Source organism: Nannobrachium achirus (assembly GCF_963921795.1).
Source record: "Nannobrachium achirus genome assembly, chromosome: 21".
NCBI classification, from domain to species: Eukaryota; Metazoa; Chordata; class Actinopteri; order Myctophiformes; family Myctophidae; genus Nannobrachium; species Nannobrachium achirus.
This window is the reverse complement of record NC_137828.1, coordinates 58,654,368-58,678,028: the sequence shown is the minus strand read 5'-3', so window position 1 is coordinate 58,678,028 and position 23,661 is coordinate 58,654,368. Positions and strand designations below refer to the sequence as shown.

General features: G+C 43.4%; 1 protein-coding gene across 1 annotated transcript in view; it reads right to left on the bottom strand.

Moving 5' to 3' along the window:
• dipk1c (divergent protein kinase domain 1C) overlaps positions 1-23,661 on the bottom strand; it is a gene marked incomplete at both ends in the record, with an annotated part of 82,162 nt that overhangs the window by 34,073 nt on the left and 24,428 nt on the right. The window contains one exon of the mRNA XM_080751851.1: positions 1,287-1,490. Within this exon, the coding sequence (XP_080607977.1) occupies positions 1,287-1,490 (204 nt within the window). The remainder of the gene's footprint in view (positions 1-1,286; positions 1,491-23,661) is intronic.

Genomic DNA, 23,661 nt, shown 5'->3' with positions numbered 1-23,661 from the left:
GTTGTCTAGGTCGCAGTTCTTCAAGACCTCTGGGGGTATGCCATCCGGCCCAGCACTCTTTCCCTCTCTTAGGGTGGATTTTGCCCTGGCGAGCTCGCTGATTGTGAAGGGTCCATCGTCGATGTTCAGGCCCTGGAGGACTGTCGGTATATTTTCCTCCTCTCCCTCTTCCACTGATGTTCCCAGGAGCCTCTGGGTATATCTGTGTATAACTTGTAAGGCAGAATTGGCTACCTGGAAAGTTTGCGTGATACAATATCAGCCATTATTCTTGCATTTACTATAAATAAGTGGTCGTTTAAACGTTTCCAGTTAACCGGTCAACCATGAATTTTCTGGTGGCCCCCGGCTTCAAGGAATTTTACAACTGTGGCCCCCTGTCTAATCTAGTTGAATACCCCTGCCCTAGGGAAATACATATGGCCATAAAAGGGACACAGACAAACAGGTAGATACAGAAACCTCAATATACTGTACAGCATGGACATAAAAGGGAAAAAGATGGACATGTACAGAAATTGCCTTACAGTATACAGTATGGGCATAAAAGGGGCACAGGCAGACAGACGGACAGACAGACAGACAGACAGACAGACAGACAGACAGACAGACAGACAGACATGTACAACAGGTACTCTGAGAACAGGATCTACAGGTATTAAACCAGTAAGACTCCCTAATCGGGAGATACTAGACCGCCAGGTCGCATACACAAACTTTAGAAGGCAATCGTAGCCAATCAGGAGGGAATATGGGAAAGGTGACAGATCCATGTTGATGACATGACTGTAGAGATACTTGTGTACCACTTTGCGTGATTGTTGGGCAAAATCTGTAGGAGCAGTGTCCAAATATGTGTTTAGCAAAAATCAGCCTCATGGTGGCGCTAGAAGAGAGCCATGTGAGAAGTCAGGGCTGGAGGTTGTGGTTTGCCAGCCAAGGAGTGTGTGTGTGTGTGTGTGTGTGTGTGTGTGTGTGTGTGCAAAGTTTGGCATGGATAGGGGCAACGGTACCGGAGATAAGAGTAGGGCCAAAAGTGTGATGTGATGTGATGTGACGTGACGGACAGACAGACGGACAGACGGGCGGACAGACAGCCGGTGGAGCTTTTCATAGTAACTTGCGACCTGACGGTCGCAATAGGCGGTGCATGCATTCCCAACTTGCATCGTTCCTGACTTGCGTGATCCCTGAGTAGAGAGTTATGCGAGACTTCTCAATAACTGTAAGCTGCACGACAAAACTGATAATGAATTATAACATTTGAACTGTGGTTTTGGTGGTACCTGGTAGTCCAGTATTCCCAGAGGCTCATATGAGGAGAAGTTCTCCAGTTTGGACTTGAGGATGATGGGAAGTTCTCTCCATCGAGCTTCTATCACCTTCTTCCCGTTCTCGTAGTAGAGACACCGTTTGTACTGGACCAGACCTCGCACACACAGGTCCTCACACAGATCCCCTGTCACCGCCCCCTCACCGTAGTCTGTGCACTGACATGAAATGAGATGAGATAAGATCTTTATTGATCCCATGGGGAAAATTCACTTGCCAAAGTCAGCACAACAAAATGTACCTCAATAGTGCTTGCATAATGCTCGACAAAATTAAATAAGAATACACGCAGTAACCATGTCAGATATTGTCCTAACTACTGTATAATGAACTGTTGTTACTTCACAGCTAATTAGTCTAGTCATTGAACGAGCAGAGCAGGCATCGTGTGCCTCATTAGACATAATAGCTAGCGGTACAATAGGAAAGGTCTATTGACGAAACCACAGAGGAAAGGAACCAAGTAGGGGTGTAACGATATAGTAACTGAATCGAAATATCGATTTTAATTTGCACTATACTATATTATTTTTGCAAAATATTACTATATTGTTTGCAAAAGCAAAATATTGTACCGTTTTGACTTTGTATCGTATGGTATCGTTTTAAAATGCGGTAATCGGTATCGAATCGTTTTGCAATGCAAATAATTGATTGTATGGAAACTAAGTATTTGTGTCTTGTATTTGGCAATTTTAAGAGGGAAAATGAAAAAGAGGGCTCTAATTACCTTTCCATTCCATACAGCTACTCTTGGTCTATCCATATGTGTGTAATCTCGGTGTTCATGTTGGGTTTGTCCATATGTGCTGAAATATAGTGTCCGTTATAGATAATCACAGCGTTTACTTCCATAATAATAGATTTTTTACACGTTTTACACAGATTTAATTTCTTTGCTAAATAGTTACTTTATCCATTTTGAAACATTGAATTGAATCGTATCCTATCGCCATGAATGAACCAATATCGTCCATGTATCGCATCGTTAACCATGTATCGTGATGCATATTGTATCGCTGTTAAAATGTATCGTTACACCCCTAGAACCAAGGAAGGATAAGGATAGATAGGAGGAAGGGGTTAGCACAGTTATTCTCTAGATCATACATGGGCAACTAGCGGCCCGGGGGCCACATGCGGCCCCCACCTTCACTTAATTTGGCCCACAGGTTAATATCGGAATAGTGATATAGGCTATATATATATATATATATATATATATATATATATATATATATATATATATATATATATGTGATATGATTAATATGATATATTAATTCTGCATGCAAAACAGGACCTCCTTTAATTAGTCTACTTTAGCCCATATTAGGCTAGTAGTTTTTGATGGCTAGTATTAAAATTGTACTCTTTTTATGTCCAACTTATTTCTAATAAAGTTCATAAAGTTTACATATTGTAAGTATAACTAAATAAAGAACATGCCGCATTGCGACACGTTTAGCGCTTGTAGACTGGCTATTTTTAGTGACTTATTTGTGACAGTAGAATGATAGCCTGACACTGAATTGACATTTCGTTTCACTCCATTATTCAGTCTGAGGTTGCTCCCCCCCAGGGCGATTGCTGGGATGGGCGTTGCCAAAGAGGCAGTCTTCTGCGATTGGTTCACCGTCTGACCAACACATGACGTAGTGTTGTTAATGCGTGGCTGGCTAGTGGCTAGCCTGTTGCTTGCTAGTGCTACTTGCTTACCAAAGAAACAGGCAGAATAGGAGCTCTACGAACTAGTAATCAAACACAACACCAGTAAGACAACACAACATAACATGCCTTCTACTGGTGTTTCTTAGCGAGATCGATACGATCGCATTTTACCGCAATTTACTGCAATTTACCGCATTTTACAGCGAAGAGGCAAGCTTCTTCAATGAGAGCAATTCTAGACCCCTGAATCGCCGAAACAAAAAATTTAAAGGGGTGTGGCTAGCGATTCAGGGTCTGGAACTAGGCTAGTAGAATGATGGATTGGGACATCAATTTACGAAATAAGTTACGTTCAAATATGGAGATAAGAGGTTTCTGTCGACAGCAACAATATGCAATGTGGCCCCATGGAGTGAGTGTGCAAATCAAAGTTGCCCAACCCTGCTCTAGATTAAACATTTCAAGGACCCCGGTTTGATAAGCACTCTTTGGACCTCCATTTGGCACAATTCTTTCTCTCTGTAAGATCTCTGTGTGAGATGAGCAACATTACCTGACATTATTGAGGTCCGAAATGGACTCGCACGCACGCACACACACACACGCGCGCACGTACGTACATTACACACGCACAAACACACGCACGCACACACGCACGCACGCACGCACTCACGCACGCACGCACGCACGCACGCACGCACGCACACACACAAACACACACACAGGATCTGAGAGTTGGAGCCTGAGGGTACCTGGGAAAGGTACCGGTATGTGTGTGTGTGTGTGTGTGTGTGTGTGTGTGTGTGTGTGTGTGTGTGTGTGTGTGTGTGTGTGTGTGTGTGTGTGTGTGTGTGTGTGTGTGCGTGAGACAGAGAGAGTTGATGATGTGAGGGGTTAGCAGTGTTATGCTCAGGGATTAGCCGTGTAATCCAACATTCCAGCTGACAGCATCAGTCAGCAGGCTGTGTGCACTTGACACTAACGCACACTGAATATAAACCCCTCTCCTTGGCTATGTGTGCACCTGCCAAAAATGCTAATAAACAGCTTAACATTTTCCAAGCTAATACTGAATCCTTACCTCAGCTCAATGCCAATAACCTTCAAATATATTTCTTTCTTCTCCCTCCTTATTCTTTCTTGAATATTAGTAGCAAATTATTTTTACTCCCTTAACTTCCAATTTATTCGTTATGCCAATTAACCCTCCCCACACATGTTTGTGTTGCCACTGCTGCTGTATCCTACTGGCTCACCAGCCAGTGAGGAGCCCCCACCGGGAGGGTGTACTGTTGTACTGGCTCACCAGAGGAGCCCCCACTGGGAGGGTGTACTGTGGAACCCAACTGGCTCACCAGTCTGAGGAGCCCCCACTGGGAGGACGTAGCGCCTTCATCCTACTCCTCCCCGTCAACACCCCCCACGTCAGTGTCACTAGTCTAGCGAAAACATTTTCATCAAGCTAAGCAAGATGGCAGTTTTTTCCTCTAATTTTACGTTGATTACTCTGCGGTTTCTTGATGAATTTCTGAATACACATCATCGTTAAAAAACACCTCTATGAAGCATTAACAGGATAACCCTTTTGAGTAAAACAAGCTTGGGTTATTACGTGAATCCCACCAATGCTATAATGTATGTAACGCACTTCAATCCAGCAGCCTCGCTATAAATGCACAAAACCACTGCGTTCGTGTCCTTTGCGTATCTTGAGAATCATCCGACCGCTCAACCTCAAACACTGTAACGTATTGTTGAGGACCCGAGGGAGGGTGGTGCACAGCGTTAACTGGGTCGGACAGGCGGTTGTCCAGAACTGTTGCCCCGACTGTTATGCCTGTATTTAGGCATACACAGAGAGATCTAGGGATAAGGCTCCAATTTGGTTCCATTTGTACAGTTAAATTAACACTATGTATTTTACTGTGCGGAGAGCATTCATCTGTGTTGTGCTGGTTAGGAGCGTGTATTTTGTGCTTGTTAAAGAGTGTGTCTTTTCAGCAGTAAATCCTCTTGTGAATCCCATTACATCATGTGTCTATAAGCCACAGGGAGCCAGAGCTCACATCAGCTCAGCTGTCACTGGTGTCTGCTTCAATCCATGTCATCACACATGAATTCAGGACTGGTTTATCTAGTCATTTGGGTGCATCCCCCCATTCCAACATGCTGCCATTCCGACATCCCCCCATTCCGACACTAACCCTATACCTAAACCTAACCCTAACCCTAACCTCTATGGAAGTGCCGCCACTCCGACAATTAGAAGTCAATGTCGGAATGGCAGCATGTCGGAATGGAGAGCGCTCGCGCGCATGAGGGGGTCACATCATTTGTCGGATGCAATAAGGGTTTGCTCCAAAGAAAAAAAATGTTAGCATGATTTCAGTATCAGTGCAGTACCCTGTTCAGGGAGTGCACACCATTCGGAACACATGCTCGTTCAGAGAACCGGTTATGTTTTTGACTTCAGACTCGACAATGCACTTCCTTGGGCTCTCAGCATTACACCCGCTGAGTGTAAAGTCAGTTGGATGAATTGTTTTTGATATTATGCAAAGGGAAGACGCACATACCATACAAGTACACAGAGAGTTACCTGGAATATACTATGCAGTACTTCTTATCAGCGGGTAGTACAGCAGTATGCACTATGATGTCATTCACATAATTTTGCTTCATGTTCGTTCATTCATTCATTTACATTGCTCTCCCTTGAGGCACCAGCTAAACACATGCCAAATGTACAGACAGATAGAAGACCATTCATGTTGTAGCCACATTTCAGAATGCATGCCCATTCAGAGCGGACCAGTTCTGACGTGATGAACCACTCGACACTGGGCACTTACTTGGTTCCTCAGCACTGCACCAGCCAAGTGTGTAAATGTGATAAACGGTTCTCGAGGTATATGTAAAGGACAGAAACACTTTATGATATATATGATGATTATGAGTACACTCCACTGCTGCTGCCCTGTCTGGCACGATCAGTTATTTAGACTGACATGTCTAATATATGCTGCTACATGATATCTCTCACGTCTCACCTGCACAAGAGACAGCTTCTATAATTCACTATCAGACTGTGGTTCCACATCTGCTCTATATTTACATCTGCTCCAAATGTTGCTCCACGTGCACAAGAAGCATATTCTGTCTCTTTATATTTCTATTTTCACCATGCACCTTATACTGTATGTATCTATGTATTCGTTTTTTTCTGACATTCTTGTTATCAGACTTTGTTTCCATGTTTTGGTTCTGTATTAGTTACCCTAACAATCTTTATTTTCTTGAAACCAAAAAAAACTTTAAAAAGAAGAAAGAAAAAATAATAAAGCAATCACCCACTCTCCCCGGTGAACTTGTGATGTGAGATGTGAGTTTGTGGCCTGCTTCAGGGCAGAACAACAACAATTTAATTCAAAAGTTGATGTTTCCCCTCTGTTTTTGTTTACAAATGGAGCTCTGGAAGTACAGTCTAGTGAGTACATGTACTAGATGTCTGGCAGTGCTGCCCTGAGCAACGAGCCACTTAAAGAAATGTTAACGTTGAGGTCAGATGAAGATTTATACATCATCCGCCCATGTTTACGACTCAGGAAACAGATGAAGCTGCCCATCCACGCTGTCTAAACATCTACTCTTAATGGATGGGCCGTCTGACAGCAGAAAAACACGTTCCATACACCTGACCTATGAGCCACCACTCTGAGTGTGTGTGTGTGTGTGTGCGTGTGCGTGTGCGTGTGCGTGTGCGCGTGCGTGCGTGCGTGCGTGCGTGCGTGCGTGTGTATGTGTGTGTGTGTGTCTGGACTTGTATTACTATTCTTTTGAGGGCCAAATCCACAAGAATAGTCACAAGAAAATGTGTTGTTTTTTATGGCTAAATACATGTATTTTTAAATTTAGGCTTACGATTAGGAAACGATTCAAGGTTGATAGAGGTGTTAGGATTGGAGTTATTCCAGATTTTTTTTTTTGGGGGGGGGGGGCTTTTATACCTTTATTGATAGGACAGTTGGCTGACAGGAAATGGGGCGAGAGATGGGGAGTGACACGCAGCAAAGGTCGTCCGGTTCGGGAATCAAACCGGCGACGCCGCCAGGCATCCATGCCTATGTGGCAATGCCTAAGTGGTATGCACTTGGACCAGTAGGGCAGTGGGCACCCCTATTGCAGATTGATACATGCACCGAAAATATCTGATCTACAAGCTCACAACTTGTAGATTGTCTATTTTCGGCTTTAGGGTTAGCATTTAAAATAACCAAAACTGTAAAAAAAGAAATACATTCATGAAAAATAAATGTCCCAAAACGTTGATGTTCTCACAAGAAGGTGCATGGGGGTGTTTGTGTGTGTTGGTCTGATGGTTTTCGTGTCCGGAAAAAGACTGGAGTGTCTGTCTAGCTGCCTGTCTGTGTGTGTCTGTGTGTGTCTGTCTGTGTGGAATGCTCTCCTCCCTCAGATGAAAGACATAAGTGTCCTCGCCTTATCTTTGAGCTGCGGAATGTGTGTTTGTGTGTGTGTGTTTGTGCGCGTGCGAGTGTGCGTGTGTGTGTGTGATGATGGACTAAAGAGGGATGGGTGGAGAACAGACTAAAATCGAAGGGGTCCCTGCAATTATCCTGACATGCACGCACGCACACGTCACGCACACACACACACACACACACACACACACACACACACACACACACACACACACACACACACACACACACACACACAATGGAGCCTCCTAATATTCTCCTGCACCCATCATCAGTGAGGCTGATAACCGCTGCTGAGAAAATATGTGTTGAAAATGTGGTCTTTAGCTCAACACTGCTCAGTTATGCTGGGTTCACCCTGCAAGATTTTTTGCCCTGATTATCCTGTCACCGACCTATTCTGGTGCCCGCAGACAAATCTGACGCAAAATCAGGCTACGTTCGCTGAGATTTTGCTTGCTGTGCCTGAACGGGGATGTGCACTGAGGGTGATTCCTGGCACTCTGAGGGTTTTTTGTAGCGAGAAATCCGCAAAATGAAAAGTCAGATATGCTTTCCGTTCAGACGACAACAGTATTTTCGGGGGTTCAAAACGGAACGAAGTAAGACCGGAATTTTGCGTCACCGTGTGAACAACAGAAACGCAAGAAACGACAACACATGTGAGAAAGCCCCACCCTGCCAGCGTGTGATTGGCTGAAAGACTTGCATGCAGCAGTCCAACGCACTACAGTCCTCTTGAGCCGCATTCGGACACAGAAGCAGTCCCCTGGTCAAAATGTACTATTCTGTCCATAACGGCACATAACTCGGTAACGGCGCTGAGTCGGCTCATGCGCCGGTCGCGCCAGTCGCACTCTGAGTCGGTTCATCGGCGCCTGAGACAGCGCGCCTCCGTCATGGATAATAATTTAATAATAATAACTTTATCGCCGCAAAAAAAAAAGGTTGTCCGCGGTGGCGGAAAAAAGTGGCACAAGCGGGATGCGAACCCGTGGTGCATGGATTGGAAACACAGTTACTAGTCCATAGGCCATAGTCTATATTAGTAGGAGAGGAAAAGCCTAGCAAACAACAAAGTAGAATTGTCTATCCGTGCGTCACCGCCACCTAGCGAAATTACATGGACACTACACAATTTCAAGCCCTGATCTGGATTCATATGAACGCTGGATAAAAAGCAAAACGCAAAGGCGATGTCCCGGGACCTCCCCGTTTTCTCTACAGAGCGTTGCAGTCTAAACGGGGCCTGAGAGTTCTGAGACATCTGCCACGTTTGACATTAGGCTCGTAAACAGTAAAATAATTCACATTATCATGGGTCTTCTGCAGACCGTTTCTTAGAAAACAAAAAGAGGCAATCAGCGTCTGCACTGAGGACCATGTGATTAACCGCCGCTTTTTTGTTTCTGCAAAACACCACAAACGTCAAAGCGCTTGGGGACAGATCTGTCTGAAGAAGACATTCAGGCAAACGGGATGGTTTACCAGGCTAATTTGGAGCAGTTGCCCAGAGCCATTCAAGGAGAGTTGCATCATCTCTGTTCACTTCATGGGGCCAGGTCGTCTACATACATTACACATCTATTGGCGAATAGTGATACTGAACCGGAAATTTACGCAATACATGGGGAAATGGTGACATTTCGAGTTATGAACATGAACCACGTGACCACGTGGCACTCTTTCTGACCCCGCATTGTCAGACTATCTAATACAAGGCTCTTCTGTGGCCGACTGGATATCCTGCAGTATGGACTAGGTTGCAACCAGCACTGAGAGCAGAGACGTGCAACAGCCAATGAGAGTGCAGCACAGGTGGATACAGACATGTTTGTGTAAACAGGTTATTATTTACGTATCAGCACACATATGGACCACGGAACAGACACTGCCACGGTCAGGCATGTGCACACATAGACATCAAAGGGGGCTTGAGCCCCTGCCCTTTTACCTGTCTGTAAAAAGTGCCCTCTCCAGACCATGAATGCAGTTTTTACCATGGTGAAAGAAATGTAAATGCCCTCTTTCCATGCCATACCTGAAGGCAGCATTCAAGAGAATTGCCTTGTCCAAACTCTCCTGAACTTGAATGCAACATTTTATGTTGAAAGAATTATCCATACCACATCTCCAGTATTGCCTTTTTATGCTTAGTTTAGTGTGTTATGAAGTAGTATTTCCACCAAAAGGCCCTTTTAGTAATTTTAGCCCCTGGCTGCCTCTCTAACATTCTCTGCACGTCCCTGCCCATATGGTTTGCAGGTTCCGTCAGGGGATCATTCCCAACTGAACTATGTTCGTTGTGATTGAAATAGGCCTATATTTCTTGAATAATTTAACTGATCACTGTGACAGTCAGAGACAGCTTTTCTACCAGGTAATGGCCTGGCTATCTGTCAGTTACACACACGCGAGCGCGCACACACACACACACACACACACACACACACACACACACACACACACACACACACACACACACACACACACACACACACACACACACACACACAAACACACACACACACACACACACTTAATGGCAATAAATGTCACAGTGGATGGCAGGCAGATCGCTGGGAAAGTTATAGAAAATAATCTTGAATCTTGAGAACGGCTGTGGAAGGAGAGAGAGGGGGAGAGAGAGGGATAGAGAGAGAGAGAGAGAGAGAGAGAGAGAGAGAGAGAGAGAGAGAGAGAGAGAGAGAGAGAGAGAGAGAGCATATCACACAATTGTGCTTGTGGTGTGGAAAAAATAGAATAGAGTAGAAACGATTCAAACGAATATCCATTTCACCCTGGGAAATTAAGGTTAGCCTTGTCAAGTAAAAGAAATATGAAAGTCAATAAGCAATAAATCAGTTTGTACTCAGTGGTGGAAAGTAACAAACTACATTTACTAGTACTTTACTATTTACCTTACTAGTACTGTACTTCAGTGCAATTTTGAGGTAGCCCACTTTTACTTTACTTGAGTATTTCTATTTTTCACTTCTACTCCAATTGCTCCTGCCAGGTATTGTACTTTTCACTCCACTACATGAAAACTGTCATTTTTAACAAGGAAATGATGATGAAAATATATGCTTTTTCTTTTCTTTTTTTTTTTCGGTTCAGAAACCTGTCTGTCTTTCTCTCTCATGTCTCTCTCTCTCTCTCTCTCTCTCTCTCTCTCTCTCTCTTTCTCTCTCTGTGCATGAGTGTGCATGTGTGCGTGCGTGTTACATCACAGCTGCTTCCTGTCTCCTGCACAGTGCAACTTTCCCACAGATCTGCCTGCCATCTACTGTGACATTTATTGGCATTAAGTGCGTGCGTGCGTGCGTGCGTGCGTGCGTGCGTGCGTGCGTGCGTGCGTGTGTGTGAGGTCTGTCAGCATTTATACATTCACTTGAGTGATTTTCAGGAAGCTTTATATACACAGTTTATCCTTCAGTGAGTATTGTGTGAATGTATCATGTATATGTACATACAGTTTACACTTGTATATCATCACTTTCAGGTGGAAACCTTGTATGTCTAAAAGCATTATTTGTATCTATTTTTATTTCATTTATCATGAGAACAAAGAGCCTGTGTTCAATGTAATCAGAAGCGCTTGTTAATGCTTTTATATTGGTTCAAGGTTCAAGGTAGTCTTTATTGTTACATCTTGTGCACAGGTACGTAAGAGTAAAACATATTTTGTTTTGGCTTCCTTCAGGCAATGCTACAGTATGTATAATAACAATCATAACAACAGCTGAAAAGAATAAAATAAGAATAACATAGAAAGATTTTTTATGATTAGTAATTTATTTGTTTTCAATTATTTTTGTACACATGCAACAACAGACACAATGGAAAGAAAAAAGAAAAAACAAAGACAAACCAACACAAACACAAAAATAAAAAGTACAAGTGCACAGGAACATTACAGACCACAGTCAAACCAGAATGATACTGAACACGTATTCCAGTAGGTATGTCTCACTAATGAGCATGGAACGTCTCACAGTCCCGATATATGAAGGTGATAGTGACCCCATTTTAGCTCATAGAAGTCCATCCTATTATGTAGCCTATATCAGTGGTTCTCAACCTTTTCAGGCCACGACCCCCAAAATAACCACATTTTAACTGGGGACCCCCACCCTGACGAGCTCTAGGAGTTGAGGCATTACATTTTGTATGACATGGTTCTATTGCGAAAATAGCTGATCTACCCGCTCACAACGCCTTGCGCTGCGAGGCGTTGTGAGCATGTAGATCTGCTATTTTCACAATTTCTACCTCTAATATTTGACAGTTTGGCCAATGTTTAATTGGTCATTTCAGAGGTATTAAAAGGTCTTTAAAGTGTCACTGTTGAGTGAGAAAACAGTGTTGCACATTAAGTTAATCATCTGGGGACCCCCCAAAATAATTTGGGGACCCCCCTGGGGGTCCCGACCCATAGGTTGAGAACCACTGGCCTATATGACAGTCTGAACGCGGCCACTTGCAGCCTAGCGTGGTATAACGTAGAAAGATTTAAGGAAAAATAAGAGCACAAAAAAACGAGCATCATCAAATGTACATGTGGATGAATGTTTGGAATATTGTATACAGCAACAGCATTTTTTCCAGTAGTTGCAACCTAACTTTGTGTAAATAAATTCACAGTGTATTCTATGTGCAAGAGCTTAGTTGATTCATATTATATTCAGGTGCAGTACAAACATAATAATGCAAGAAAGGGACGGACATGGGGGGTGGGGCTAGCGTTTCCTTTTTCTCTCGTTCTCATTCTCTCGTTCAGCATTTATAAAACCCACAGACAACTTGCACTTAAAATAGAGCAATGCCATCACCTTTACCTCTACCTCCCTGACCTTCAAAACAGGAGCCCCCCAGGGCTGTTTTCTGAGCCCCCTTCTCCACTCCCTCTACATTCATGACTGCATGGCAACACACAGCTCCAACTTAGTGATGAAGTGCACAACAACACCTCTTGCTAGAGGTCTGCGACCCATTGATTAGGACCGGGCTCGAGCCATTTTTCTTTTCATGAATTATAGGTTAGCCACAGGCCCGGCCACCAGGCCTTCTGGTTAGAGTGTTCACCCTGAGGTCATACCAAAGACTATAATAGTGGGACCCAATGCCTCCCTGTACTCAGCATCAATGGTTGGATTTGAGGTAAGTCCCTGCGACATACAGTAGTACTTGTACATCAAGCCACCTCACACTACAGAAACAGGCCGTGCAGGGCTCAGAGCTGGGCCAACCTTGGCTCGATACATTAATAACTCTCGTCACTCATCGCACACTGGTATTCACAAGAGTATTGAACACTTTCCTTTCATCCACAATGAAAGGAGAGAGGTTTCTTTCCACCATAGCCCACGATCCTACAGACCTTTAATAGAGACACCAATGAGAGCATCTTGACTGGCTGCATCACTGCCTGGTATGGAAACTGTACTGACCTAAATGCAAGACACTGCAGAGGGTTAATGCACTCAGACCATGCACTGTTTCAGCTGCTACAGCCTGGCAAGCAGAAACTCTGCCTGAAGACTCAGGCCAACAGAACCACAGACCAGCAGGCTCCGAGACAGCTTTTCTACCAGGCAACCAGGCTTATATGAACAATGGACAGTTATGGCCTGGCTATCTGTCAGTTACACACACGCACGAGAGCGCACACACACACACACTTAATGCCAATAAATGTCACAGTGGATGGCAGGCAGATCGCTGGGAAAGAATCTTGAATCTTGAGAACGGCTGTGGATGGAGAGAGAGAGAGAGAGAGCGAGAAGAGAGAGAGAGAGAGCGAGAAGAGAGAGAGAGGGAAAGAGAGAGGCGGTAGGAGGAAAAACGAGAGTATGATTATATTCCATTTTCAGTTAAGTGTGTGTGTGTGTGTGTGTGTGTGTGTGTGTGTGTGTGTGTGTGTGTGTGTGTGTGTGTGTGTGTGTGTGTGTGTGTGTGTGTGTGTGTGTGTGTGCGCGCGTGCGTGTGTGTGTGTGTGTGTGTGCGCGCGTGCGTGTGGGTGTGTGTGTGTGTGTGTACGGACACATGCGTGCATGAGGAAGAACTTAATGAGTGCAGTCAATTTATATGTGTGGGAACAGAGTGGGGAAGAGAGAGAGAAAGAGGGTATAGAGACAGAGAGAGAGAGAGAGTAGAGAAATAAAGTGTAGACGGATAGATAAAGTCTTCACTGATGGATGCAGTTCATATTGACGTGTCTATAAGCATCGCAGTGATGAAGAGACACTCCGACGATTTCATCTGTTTGACTTCAGCAACACCATCGCTCATTCTGATTGGTTATTTCACTTCAACAACACAATCATTCACTCTGATTGGTCAATTCACTTCCGCTCGCGTCTCGCTGCGCATTTAAAGCAGCTAGGAGCAGCGACCCGTCGCAGGAGATGCATTACTCACTGTCACTAACTCTCACTTTAGAACAGCCTGCCCCTTACTATTATTTTAGTTTGGTTTATTAGCACATTGTAATTAAAACAATACAATACAATACATTATCAGAAGACACGTTATTGTGCAAGAAAAAGGAAGAAAGACAATAGGCTTATTAAGAATCATTTCCTTAAGGATATCATTAAATAACATACATTAAAAGTTCAATTAGAACAATACAAAATAATTCAAATTTAGAAGGGTACGAGCAGTGCAATAAAGACTTTCAAACTCGAAGATTACATACAAAGAAAAAGACAAAACAAACGAGTATATTACCCATCAGAACTTAATAATAAGATAAGATTTTTTATTATTTTATTTGTATTTATTGAAGTGATGACTTTGTATATCTGATGAAAAAACATCAATTACATTTTTTGTGTGTTTTAATCTTTTACTTTTGAATTATTTCAAGTAATTCATATGTAGGCCTTTATCAAGTGCATGTGAGTCCTTATTAATAATATAAATATGCAAAGTAACTAGAAGTAAAATGTAAAAATTTACGACATTTGATTCTGAGATACAGTGGAGTAGAAGTACACAGTATCAAGAAATCAAAATACTCAAGTAAAAGTACCTTGAAACATTTACTCAAGTACAAGTAGGCCTACTTGGGTAAATGTATTCAGTTGCTTTACACCACTGCTTACAAATAAAGACGCCCTTTGTTTTTCTTTGTCACAAAGCCAAAACTCCCTCTGAAACATTCCCTCTGAAACATTCCAGAAGCCTAAAGGGCTTCATATATCAAGAACTGGTTTTATTTGTCACTAACGAAATGCTGTTGGGACTTGTTCCTCAAATATTGAGGGACAATTTAACATTGTAAAGCAAAAAGTAATAATAAATACAATTAAAAGTGTACAAGGAAGAATACAATATACATAGGTTTAGGGTCTTGTCTTGGACAGTTCATTTGGTAGCATTTTTCCAAAATGAACAGGTGCAGATAAGTCTAATGAAACCAGCAATGTGTCTCAAGCATATCATAATCTTGTAGAACGACAGTGTAATTTCCTTTAATTATTTTATTTTGTGCGTGTGGTGTGCCACGCACCAAAAATACCAGATCTATAAAGCTTGTAGATCTGGTATTTTCGTTGCGCGGCAACAAACAGCCTTATAAACACAATCCCCAAAGCACATTAAAATACCCTAATGACATTCCTATGAGTATTCAACCCAAAGCCAAGCTTAACCAAGCATGCACACACACGCACGCACGCACGCACGCACGCACGCACGCACGCACGCACGCACACACACACACACACACACACACACACACACACACACACACAGGTAAGTGGATGTGGATGTGGTTGTGGTGCGGGTCATGCAGGGTTGTGTAGAGTTACATTGAACTGTGTGTCTCAACTTGCTGAAGCAGCAGAAGTTCAGGCAGGAATTGAGAGCCCTGCGGCGATGAGATTACAGACCACTCCTGCCAATGGAACAGGTTACGCCACCTCTTCATCCTAATCCTTTATTTAGCCAGGTTAAAATACTGATTGAGATGAAAATCTCTTTTCCCGCAATAGACAAACATACAGTTTACACCAGGGGTCTTCAACGTTTTCAGGCCAAGGACCCCTTAGTTGAGAGAGAGATGAAGCAGGGACCACCACAACCATTTCATAGATTCGATATACGGTAGTTTCATCGTTTGACAGCACAATCATCAGTGTACAGTATTTTGGATTCATGTCAATTTGTGTTTTCAGATATTTAACCACTTGAACCATCAATACATAATAAACTTGACCTTTCACTCTGTACTTGGTCCTCCCTCGTTGAAGACCCCTGGTTTACACTACTCAGGTCAGTTTGACTGAAAATAGCGGGTTTGTGTTAAGACCGGAGGCCGATTCTATAAATTACACACTTTCAAGATTTTTCAAAAAATCAGTCACGTGCTGTGAGCTATTTTTTTAATAGCCAACGCACAAATCTAAAATGACACTGATGCTTTCCTGGTTTTAACGCATTTAGACTTCTAAAGATGCCTTCTAAATCCTGACCTAAAACCTGAAGTTTTCTGAAACACTTGGTTAAGGGTTGCTTTGCTGAGCCAAAAAGCGGTTTGTGACACTACTGTATGAGAAGATGAGATGATATATCATTTTATCTCTGGTATTGTCTCAACACATAACAACACATTAAAATAAAACTGACGATTAATATTCTTTGACGATAATAAATTGACACATTGGAACAGTATGAGCATCATATTGCACATACATCATTCATACATTACTTACAGAATGCTAATAGAGAAAAATGGAGAACAAAGTCGTTCTTGTAAATGTCCCATTCGGCACTCATTCCAAAGCGCTGCGTTTAAGATGAGATTTGAAGATAAGGTAACGGACTCAAATTCTTACAACTAGACATAAAGCATTTGTTGGACATTATGTTGAATCAATGGAGCCTTACAGTTTTGTTTCGTTCTTTTGGAGACTCCCACACACACATATGCATGCATTTATTTCGGAACATACATACTTGACCAAGACTCACAGGGGAATATCAATGTATCCACACACACAGACACACACACATGACAAGCGCACATACTGCGCACACACACACACACACACACACACACACACACACACACACACACACACACACACACACACACACACACACACACACACACACACACACACACACACACACACAAACCTGGCCTTATACCTATACCTATTGGGCATGGTAGGTTGGAAAGGCTTATTGTCCGTATCGGCCGAGAACGTGGGAGTCTATCCCTGTTACAATAGGCTAGACCCCTGGGCAGGCATGGAATTTCGTCATTTTAGGGGCCATGCCACTTGACCTTTGGTGTTGTCCATTTTTTGAGGGCACAAAGGCCAAATGCTAGGGCAGGAAGGCCATCAAATAAAACAAGATTTTAGTCCATTGAAAGAATTTGTTGAATTTAAGGGTTAGGATGATAACCTAATCTGCAGTGAAATATAGATACATGATGATATTTACAATCTGATCCATGCTCAGCCATGCACCAATCAAAGTCACTGGATTGGTTTAAAGATGAGGACTCGGGGGAATTAAGATTTCAGAATCTCAACAAAATACAAAGACTGGTGTCTACATGACAAGAAAGAGACTGGTTTCTACTGTCTACATATTGACAAGACAGAGACAGAGGAGAAAGTGGTACAGCAGGGTCATTAAGGCCACTGTGGCCTCAGGGCATGCCATTGTTTTGAGGGGCACAAGGCCAAAGTGAGGGGCACAGGCGGCCATGGCCTTCATGGCCTCCATGAAATTCCTGCCCTGCCCCTGGGAGATGGATTGCTGAGATGGAGCGCAACGCCTACCTTCAGCTCCCAGTACTAACAGTACGTCAAAAATGACTAGCGATCTACAAGCTATTAAAGCATTGGGATGTGACAGGTTGTGAGCTTGCACAGTAGATCGACTATTTTCACAATTGGTTGTAAGATGAAGTTTATAAGGTTTAAGTGGTTACGAAAATCCCAACCCCTCTGTTATTTTGTTTTAGTTTTTCTTTCTACAAATCAAACCCAGCGGTTTAGGGGGGTTCAGTGTGCAGGTCCCTCTGGGGTTGGAATAACATCAGCGATGTAATGAGACATTTCTCTTGGACATGGTTCCTGGCAGACTGGTCCAGTTCCAGATGTAAAAATTCACCACATTTTCCTTAAGTGTTGTTGGCTGCAGTCTGCAGACAATGGCATGTTTTCAGGCAGTCCGGAAGCATGGACACACACGCACGCACGCACGCACGCACGCACACACACACACACACACACACACACACACACACACACACACACACACACACACACACACACACACACACACACACACACACACACACACACACACACACACACACACAGGGACGCAGAGAATGTTACAGAGGCAGGGGCTGAAATTTCTAAAAGGGCCTTTTGGTGAAAATATTGAAAATAGCAGACAACCAAGCTCAGAACGCGTTGCAGCACAACACGTTGTGAGCTTGGAGGTCGGGTACTTCATAACACACTAAACTAAGCATAAAAAAGGCAATACTGGAGATGTGGTGTGGATTTCTGGACAGTGAGGGCAATTCTTTCAACATAAAGTTCAAGTTCAAGGAGAGTTTGGAAAAGGCAATTCTCTATGAATGCTGCCTTCAGGTATGGCATGGAAAGAGGGCATTACATTTTGCATTTCTTTCACCATAGTAAAAACTGCATTCATGGTCTGGAGAGGGCAATTTTTACAGATGGATAAAAGGGCAGGGGCTCAAGCCCCCTTTGATGTCTATGTGTGCACGTGCCTGCACACACACATACGCGCACGCATAAACAGTAGTCTGGCAGAGAGACGGTTCATTTTGTTCAGCTACCTACAACATGTCAGAGATAATAGTTTCCAGGGTCTGGTGCAGTACTGCTGGAGATCTACTGTACACGTAAATGCAATGATATAAAGCCCTTAGGTGAACTTCAACAATATAGAGAAACCAGGGAACCAACCAGGTGCTCTACAGAGATTTAAAAACAGTTCAATGGAAAAATGTGCTAACACGGAGCACAGGTCTCCGCCAGGACAGGTAGCTTCATGTGGCCAGCAATCTTTTACGGCAATCGAACACAGCGATCATGACAAAACAGGCCATTCCTGCGAACTTCGGAAGCCAATCTTAGCCAATCAGGATGGAATATAAAAAATCTGACAGATCTGTCTGGATCACATGACTATAGAGATATTGTGTACCGATTGGCGTGATGTTTGGACAAAATCTGCAGGAGTATTAATAATTATTGGAGAAATAAATCAACACCACACCTATGTTCAGATGAGGGTCCGCAGCTAAACATCTATTAATTCGGGGGTCCTTGTTTGAGAACCACTCTTCCAAAATGGCTTATTGTGCACATTTTATGATCACTTGCAGCTGTGCTTGTTTCCCACACAGGAGCAACAATGTGGTAATTATTATCCCTTTGACCCAGGCAGGAGGTCAGATGTAACAGTACAGTAACGTACAGTATATGTCCCATCAGTCCATAATGTAAATCAACACTTTCATAACTGTTCACATTGTGTTGGATAAAGAGAGAGGGGAGGGGCCGCTCACTCTAAGAACAATACATGAGTCTGTATGCAGTCTGTGCGCAGATGGTCAGTGGGCTGACTTGCACGCACGCACGCACGCACGCACGCACGCACGCACGCACGCACGCACGCACGCACGCACGCACGCACGCACGCACGCACGCACGCACGCACGCACGCACGCACACAGAACATCATGACATGAGGACATCAACATTTTAGGACGGTGATTTTATGGATGTTTTAACTTTTGCCATTTCTAACACTAATGCTAACGGTTTAGTGTAATAAAACATTTTGTTTCCCCTAACAACAATTATTTTGCCTCACAACACACAGATGTGCGCACAACTGCAAGTATGTGGGTGGCTGGGTGCACACGCTGACCCTCGGTCAGGTCATTGGAAGTGTATGCTGCTCTCACATGCAGCTGGCGAGCCAACACACACACACACACACACACACGCACACGCGCACACACACACACACACACACACACACACACACACACACACACACACACACACACACACACACACACATACATACACACTACTTCATGCACCTGGCTGAACAAAATGTGCGCTATGCAATTTGGCAACAATATATTTTTCTAACTATGCACTTTAACAATGACAATGACTATTCTTTACTGCTATCGATTTAATGTCAGCCATAACATATTACTGCCGAGATATAACATACTTCTGTCTCTTCATATCGATGCATACATTCTATATCATCCTGATTGGATGAACTGAAGACAAAGCACTAATGATATAGTGCCGGGGCGGCAGTGGCTCAGGGGTAGAGTGGCTGGTAGAGAGGCTGTCAAAGAGTCCTTGTCTGCAAGCAAGACTCTGAACCCCTAATTGCTCACTGATGTGCAGGTTTGGTGCCTTGCATGGTTTCCTCTGCCATCAGTGTGTGAATGGGTGAATGTAATGCAGTAGTAGCGGCCAACCAGTCTTGAGAGACCATGGCACAAGCGAACTTGGATTAGATCAGGTGTTGGAATAGATCAGGTGTTGCTGAGGGAGCATTTAAGTGTGGCTGCACATTCCCACTTGGGAATGACAGTCTCTCTGGCAGTATATGAATGTAATGCACAATCTATGAAAAGTGCTTTGGATAAAAAGCCCCTATAGCCTATAAATGCACCATTTACCATAGTCATTTACCACATGAAAACCAGTGAACATTCAGTGAAAATAGGCACATTCTTGGCAAATAGATTTGGTGTAACTGCATGAATCCAGATTTCAGATCATTAATGTTGTAAAAGGTAAAATAAAATGAAATAGAAATGACGGTGACAAATGTATACATGATATTGTTGTGGGGAGGTGGGTTGGCGTAGTCCTTGAGAATTGACAGCAACCAAATATAGTTGCTGTTAGAAACCTTGTATCTCCATATTTCAAACTTTTATGTTGTTGTATGTTGTTTTGTGTAAACTAATGCCCTACTTCATCATAAGAGTGTTGCAATAATAGTGACAATTTGACTGCTTATTTGAATTATTTGAAAGTTTTTCAAATAATAATAATACAAAAGAAACGGTTTCCTTTTGAACATACAAGGTTTCCACCGACAGCCACAACGATATGCTAGTGTGCGCTTCAGTATTTCACAGCAGTGGTGTTGATGTAAGTATAAGCCTACGCACGCACGCACGCACGCACGCACGCACACACACACACACACACACACACACACACACACACACACACACACACACACACACACACACACACACACACACACACACACACACAGTGATTTATGAGGCTGTAGCGTTTGGCCCCCGGTGCTGATACTGTACTTATACAGTATGAATAATGATGACTGCAGCATGGACACAGCGTGGATCAAATCAATAACCTTAACATTATGTGTATGTATCTCTGTGCAGGTCAATGGAGCATTAAAACTACTATGCATTAAAGCTATACTATGTAACTTTTTTAATAAAACAAATCTTAAAATTGTCCTAACTATTAAATCGCTAAAGTTTTAGAACTCCGTTAATTTCAGCCCCAAAAGCCTTTTCTTTATATGTTTTCTACTGAGCCGTGTGGCCATGACCGGGACTGCATTTCCCGGCAAAATTACGTCATCTGCATCATTCCGTATACGTGTCTCCCAGATCATACACTACCGGCCAATCACAGCGCGGATCATAAACTACCGGCCAATCACAGCGCGTCATGCCGTCTCAGGAAGTAGCTTGTCTCAACAGCAGTGTTTACACTGGTGAGGTGTCGTAGCATGTTACTCCCGAATGCCTGCTCGCAGAGGGACGTGAGACCACTCTATATGGATGCATCTCGGCGAGGCAAAGGCGGATGCTTGGTTTGCGGCCGCTTCGTGTGAAAACGGCCGTAAAAAGCATGACGCGTTTTTTTTTAAATACCTGCAATACCGCTACTGACCAGTTAGTAGTTGAGCAACTTCCAGAGTATAGCTTTAAAGCTATACTGTGTAAGATTCTCAACTAGTGGTCAGTAGCCATATAGCAAACCGCGGTCGCGTTCGCGTCTTTCGCCCGTTTTTCGTACCTTCACACCCCCGCGTCTGCCTCCACAACGCCGAGAGCTATCTTTAGAGGGGTCCCTGGTTCCTGTGCGTTCAGGCATTCCGGAGAAACGGACTATTTCACCCTGCCTGGTAGGCGAGAATTACCTTTTGAGTAAAGAGACACACGGGCGACTACAAATATGGCGACCCCACTTCAAGATGCGCTGCATTGGCCGGTAGTGTACCATGTGTGCATGATCGGCGATGTGATTGGGCAACGTATACACAACGTATACAGATGATGCAGATTACGTAATCATGGCGCGAAATTCTCCCCCCCTCACGGCTCATAGAAAACATATAAAGAGAAGGCTTCAGAAGCTGAAAATAACGGAGTGGGTGTTCTAAAACTTTAGCGATTTAACAGTTAGGACAATTTTAAGATTTGTTTTATAAAAAAAGTTACATAGTAAAACTTTAAGTGAATACTTCAGGTATAATATAGGCATGTGGTTCCTCTGTAATTATGTGGGTGAAGTATTATATCGTCGGTGTCGGGTGGAAATCTTGTATGTCCAAAACTCTTCATTTTGCATTTATCATTTTAAAAATTATCTAAACTAGTGAAAACAGCAGATCTACAAGCACACAACGCCTCGCACCGTGAGGCGTTGTGTGCTTGTAGATCTGCTGTTTTCACTACCTTTGTGCGACAGCCTTGAAGCAGGGCTTTACCTTGTGAAAAAACGTACAAATTTGAAACTTGGAGATACGAAGTTTCTGCCCGACAGTGACGATATATTATAAAGTATGTGTAGTGATGCAACTATCAATCATTTTCTCAGCTATTATTCTAATGATTGTGTTCATGATTAATCTCCGTGTTTTCCTTTCGGCTGTTCCCTTCAGGGGTCACCATAGTGAATCATCTGCCTCCATCTCACCCTGTCCTCTGCCTCCTCTTCTTTCACGTCAACTACCTTCATGATTCATAACGTTTACTTTTTAATATATTTCATATATTAAATGTTTCATCCACCCAGTGTGTGCTGCCATGAGTTGAATGCCATCATTTTATCAGCAGATCCTGTCTCACTGTTTGTTTGACAATAGAATGACGACAAGAAAAGACCACCGCCGTGGGGACAATGACACAACACTACCACACTGCCAACCTGTCTGTCTGTCTGTCTGTCTGCATGCGTGCGTGCGTGCGTGCGTGCGTGCGTGCGTGCGTGTGTGTGTGTGCACACGTGTGTGTGTGCGTGTGTGTGCGTGTGTATGAGAGAGAGAGAGCATCCAGAGCAGATAATCTCTCCATACACACACATAATGGTTTAGTAAACAGCTCCATTCAGTGCCGGTAGGCACACAGCTCGTCTGTCCGTCTGTCTGTCTGCCTGCCTGCCTATCTTTCTGTCTGCCTACCTTTCTGTCTGTCTGCCTACCTGCCCGCCTTTCTGTCTGTCTGTTTGTCTGTCTGTCTGTCCCTCCCTGCAGGCAGACAGCCCATCTGTCTGGCTCGGTGACACAATAAAAAGATAAATCTGTGTATATTATGATCAGCATGGCTGAAGGCTGTCTGACACACAGCCCCTGTTCCATTGTCACTGAAAGGTCAGGACGCAGCTAGAATGTCCCCAAATATTTAATGTCTCAACTCTCAATAATGGAACAGCTGCCAGGAAGCCGAGAGAATGAAACACTTGTTTTACTAGTCCCTCTTTAAATATTTTAGGGTCCATTTTCAACCTTATATTCATAACTGATCCTCACTAATACTAATAAGATGGCACCATGTCTGTCTACTGACTCTGTGTCTCATTGAAGAGCTGTGGACAGTGACATCATCAGTTGGCAGTTTGGTAATTTCTAACATTTAGTTTGTTGTTTTAAGAATGCAACAACAATGAGTTTTATTTCAACATGCTAATGCTTGTGCTGCGTACGGTCACTTACGGACACGCACAGGTGCATTCTCTTTGAAACACATTGAACAGACGTCCCGCTGTGGACAGTTTTTGGCGATAAATAAAATAAAGCATGAGCGATGCTTTTCTGGTCGGTTCCAAGCATAACTTTC